At 38.5% G+C, this 5,267-nt stretch overlaps 1 protein-coding gene across 1 annotated transcript; it reads left to right on the plus strand.

Annotated features, from left to right (window-relative positions):
* The first annotated feature begins 1,397 nt into the window (after nt 1–1,397).
* Nucleotides 1,398–3,104, plus strand: LOC141487011 (uncharacterized). The gene is made up of 2 exons (XM_074185704.1): nt 1,398–2,113; nt 2,696–3,104. Exons 1-2 carry the CDS (start codon nt 1,398–1,400, stop codon nt 3,102–3,104), a joined length of 1,125 nt encoding a protein of 374 aa, XP_074041805.1.
* The last annotated feature ends 2,163 nt before the right edge of the window (nt 3,105–5,267 follow it).

Consider the following 5,267-nt stretch of genomic DNA (forward strand, 5'->3'; position numbering starts at 1 on the left):
AGGTCTTCAATGTCAATATTATCTGTTGCAACTGAAATGAAACGTCTCATGAATAATTTTCTCATACATCAATCACTTTTTTCAAAATATGCTCTAGTTGAAATATATTTCTACTTTATCACAACACTCTGTATGCTCGTCATCGAGCTTTTATCAGGTTTGTGTGTGCGTATGTTACCCTTGATGCAATTTGGAATTAGGAGTATCAAACTAAACGTAAATGGCGACAATACACACTAAACAGTAAACAGGAACAAAAACTAATGTGCGTGGAACATTTACGAAATTTAATTTTCCAGACGAGCGAGTTTTATGGGAAAAATGTTGTTCACTGGTCACTGTTTGAATAAATGGCGATGTAAGACTTGTTTTTGCACAATTTGATGAACAGTTTCGCTGCTCACGACAATTAATTGAGAAAAATGTCAACGTTTCAATAATAAATTCGATGCTATCCAATTCTTGAAATATATGATATATATGTAATTGATTCCATGATTTTAATTATTTATCAGTATATGTATACAGAATCATTGTAGTGATGTATTATTTAGAAGTAGGTATACTTGTTCAAAGTAACTTATCGCACTGATAATTTATTATTGATATTATACGTGCATTATTTTACAAGGCGTCAGGAGGAGTTCATATCTATTTTTAGGTGTTTAACCTTCCAAAATCTGAAAAGTAAACAAAGCTAAACCAAAATATAATCTGTTGAAGAGTGATAAGGAGCAAAGGTGAAATTTTCTACCCCGAAAAATAACTGCTTAATGAAAAATATATTATATACTAAAGAGAAAACTAATTCAAATCGTGAAATCATGAAACAAAAAAAATTATTGGCGCTCCGGGGCGACTTCATTGATTCCAGTGGCGCATTTGCGTTTTCAGCTGCAGGAAAACCTGGAAAAACCTGCACCACCACATCACCTGAAGATCTTGATCTGCCAATGTCCTCTCTTTCATAAAACAAAATGCAGAATGTCTCCAGAGGCACCAATGAATTCAAGACATCGCGAGAACACAAAGTGACAAGACTACCGTCAAACTTACGTATTTGACCATTTTCAAATGATTCAACAATAAGCTTTGCACGGACTGGTTATCAGTCATATTAAGAAACGCTAGTTGAAGTTCTAGTTTTTGCTACCTCTTGAACATTTACTACAAAGTAAACAAGTGATGATTTTTCCAGCAAAAGATATATGTAAAGCCTTGTCCGTGTCCCTGATCAAAGATCAGATATATTACCACAAACAAGTTTATGGTCTTCAGTTGCTACTCTCCCGGCAACGATGAAATTCAAGACCTAGAAGATACCCTTCACGAGATCGGTCGACTTATCGGTCGCAATTATTGCGGGAGACTTCAATGCTAAATCCCCACAATGGGGCATGGATTTCACCGATGCAAGAGGAGACAAAATGACAGAATGGGTAGCGGCTACGGACCTGGTTATCATAAATCAAGGAGACAAACCTACCTTTGTCCATAGAAGTTATGGTTCTATATTAGATCTCACAATCTCCACAGAAAAAATTCGACCGTTCATAACATCATGGAATGTGCTGGATGAAGAGTCTTTCAGTGACCATAAATACATACTGTTTCAAGTCGTAGGAAGAAGTCAATACTACAAATCTAAACATACCCAAGGATGGCAAACGAAAAAGCTAAACCGAGAAAAGCTCCATTCGATACTGAACGAACTGGAAGAAAACGAAACTGTCTACGCCCCAGAGAATTTCTCAAAAAACCTGGTACAGATATGTGACAAGGTTATGCCAAGAACCAGGAAAGGAATCTGCAAGAAACCTGTCTACTGGTGGAATCACGAAATTGCTAGCCTTCGAAAAGAATGCCTTAAGAAGAGAAGAGAATACAGGAGAAACTGTAGAACAATCTCACTATCGGCAAGGGAGATCCTGTGGGAATCCTACAAAGCAAGTAAAAAGTGTATCAGAAATAGAATTAAGAAAGCAAAACAGGATTGCTGGATAACATTACGTGACTCCATTGATAGAGATATCTGGAGCGACTGCTATAAAATTGCAATGATTGGAATATTGGGGTTTCCTTCTCAAATTACTTTCACAATGGTCAATGCAAGGTGACCAATCACCTCTTTCCGACTCATGAGGAGGTAACATTCATTTGCGACAACAGTGGTAGACTTCCACACTTCACAGTCGAAGAGGCAAAAGCTGCCGGCAGAAAATTAAACAGTAATAAATCTCCTGGACCAGGAGGAATACCATTAGAAGTAATGAAGATGTTAGTCTCTGAAAAACCCGAGTACGTGCTTAGAGTCTACAATAATCTAGCAGATCATGCAAATTTTTTCCGTAGAATGGAAAAAAAGCTAGGCTTACTCTGATAAGGAAAGGTGACAAACCAATTGAAAATCCTTCTTCCTATAGGTCGGTCGATAGCCAAGCGGTTCGGCATGGGTGCTTTGTTCACTCACTCGAATTGACTGCCGTGTTGGTCGGTGGTTCAAGCCCTAGTCTGAACGATCGATCTTCACTTGCTATCGTCCAACCCGTGTTAGGAATCACACGTTAAAAGGTAAGACCTCGTTAATCCTTAGCTCGCACAAGTTTCGACTTCTGAGGGTTGTCGTTCGTAGGGGTGCGACAGCTGGTTAACGGAAAAACAGATTTTAAACAGAACAGATTTTTTTTTTAAACAGAATCTGCCTACTGGATGTAGAAGGCAAGTTCTATGAACATTTGCTGCTCGAGCGCATCAACGGAGAACTGGAACAAACCGGGGGACTATCAGCGAATCAATATGGTTTCCGAAAGCAACGGCAAACCACGGACGCAGTTAATGAAGTGATACTCTGTGCAAAGGAAGCCATGGCCCAAGGACTTCTATGCGTTGCGATAACGCTGGACATCAGGAATGCCTTCAATAATGCATCGTGGCAGTTGATTCTGAACAAACTGAGAGACAGAGGGATATCAGAGAGCCTAATAAGTATTATCTTCTCATACTTGTCGGAAAGGGAGGTAATACTGGAGAGTGAAGGAAGTGTCAAATATATTAAAATAAGTAGTGGTGTACCCCAGGGATCGGTGCTGGGCCCCACTTTATAGAACATTTTATATTTTTATATAAATCTTATCGGTATTGCGGATGATGTTGCTGCGATAGTCATAGCAAAAACAGAAGACCTGGTGAATTTGACGAACAGGGGACTGGTCCGTATCTCAGAAAAAATCCACCGGCTGCGCTTGGAATTGGCTCCCGAGAAGACAGAAGCTGTCCTTCTCTCCAAGAGATGGAAACTGAAACCAATAAGTTTTGATATCCATGTAACAACGATTGAACTTAGCAAAGCTGTGAAATATCTGGGTATATGGCTAGACACACAGCTCACCTTCGCTGAACATATAAGCCAAATTGTAGTCAAAGATGACAGAACCGTGGCTGCACTAGCAAAGTTAATGCCGAATATAGGTGGCCCCAGGGCATCGAAACGATTAATCATATTAATCACCCCCAGATGCCGTACGGTTCACCTTGCTGGTACACAGCCCTCACTAATAAAAAGCTACTACTAAAACTCACCCGAATACAGATAAAACTGGCGATAAGGATATGCAGCGCATACCGGACAATATCCGCAGAGGCGGCTGGCGTCATAGCGGCAATTCCTCCAATAGAACTGCAAGCTAGCGAGAGAAAAGACCGATATTCAGGCGTACCGACATCGATTGCAAGAGGTAACTTAATGCACAGCTGGCAACAAAAATGGGAAGGAGGAACTCATGGAAGATGGACATACTCCTTAATACCTGATTTACAGTTCTGGATCAATAGACCTTTCGGTGAAGTGGATTATTTCCTTTCCCAGGCACTTTCGGGACATGGTTGTTTTCGCAAATACCTCTATGTTCGCAGGAGAGATGAATCTCCAAATTGACCGTACTGTCAAGCAGAGGACGACGTAGAGCATACACTTTTTATCTGTACAAGATGGCAAGACGCAAGAACTGCATTTTTACGCAAAACAGGAAGAATTTTCTGCACAGAGAACATGATGCAAAGTCTTCAGGATGGAGAAAAACCATGGAATTATGCCTATAACACAGTACGATCTATCATCGAAACCAAAGAAGTGGAGGATAGGTGATAAAAAAAATGTGTATAAACATATGTCAAATATGTCAAGAGAAGATAAATAGATGGTTATTCAAAGCATTAATAATGAGACAGCAGCCCCAGTACCGAAGTAATGCGAGAGCGGTCCCAGTACTTGAAGCTCAGTGAGGAGAGGTTTTAGGTGGTAAAAATCCACCACTATGGAACGACCGTAGTCTTTTTGAAGATTTCCTCTTCTCTGACAAAAAAAAAGATTGTAGAAAATCATTCAATCAAGAGCGGTCAGCACTATTGATTCTGCTATTATTTTGCTCACGAAGAGTATTCAACAAGAACCCAAAAAATTCGGAGCAATCCTCTTGTTGTCCTATCGATTATCTAGTGGACTGCTTGATATAAAATCAGTGAAGAATCCAATTAGTCAGTAACTTGTCGGCCCATGCATTTTGCGAGCAAATTGAGAAATAAGTGGAAAAAATTAAATTTCTCTATTTAGCTTTATTTAGACGGTTGAAGTTTGGGAAAATAATGTTTGAACATCAATTCTTTCCATGACACACGACAAGAGAATGAAAAACCCAGCTGTCATATTCACATACAAAATGTTTATTAATGATTTAGGTAGGTTATTGACAACCATACAGCTATGACATATACTTGTCTAAGGTAATTTATCGAACCGAGTATTTATACGTGCCTTACTTTGCAATACCTCAATAACCATTTTATTGGAATGACTGATACACTTTTTTGGATATCAATAACGGTTTTACGAATTATTGTTCTTAAGGGGGGTTGACGTCAGAATGTATAATTATTGGAACGTGTGTGTACATTTTTTTGGTGAGTGCTGAAGGTTCTGGTTTATATTATTGTTATCACTATTAGAAATGAAAAATGTTGAAATTACTTGTAGTTAGAAAATTCAAAATTGATTTTTCATCAAAAAAATGATTGGAAAAAATTGAGGCGGGGAACAGAAATGAGGAGTCGAAATTATTAAATTTTGATGATGATTGATTATAAACCTGCTATACCTACAGTATTCATTTCATTAATGTAGGAAAAAAGTGATTTTCGTGTAATTCATTGGTCATATGAAAATAATCGTTTCGAAAAGGTTCTATCTTCTAGATTTGATTTGAAAGAAACTT

Source organism: Leptinotarsa decemlineata, unplaced genomic scaffold, assembly GCF_025532065.1.
Source record: "Leptinotarsa decemlineata unplaced genomic scaffold, Ldec_3_MD MMD2_tig00078346_RagTag_RagTag, whole genome shotgun sequence".
NCBI lineage: Eukaryota > Metazoa > Arthropoda > Insecta > Coleoptera > Chrysomelidae > Leptinotarsa > Leptinotarsa decemlineata.

Bases quoted from the DNA above. Each gene is read 5' to 3' on its own strand.
- LOC141487011 (XM_074185704.1), top strand. From the start codon at position 1,398: ATGGATTTCACCGATGCAAGAGGAGACAAAATGACAGAATGGGTAGCG. The intron at 2,114-2,695 runs GTGACCAATCAC...TTTTTTAAACAG, and splicing joins TTCACAATGGTCAATGCAAG to AATCTGCCTACTGGATGTAG.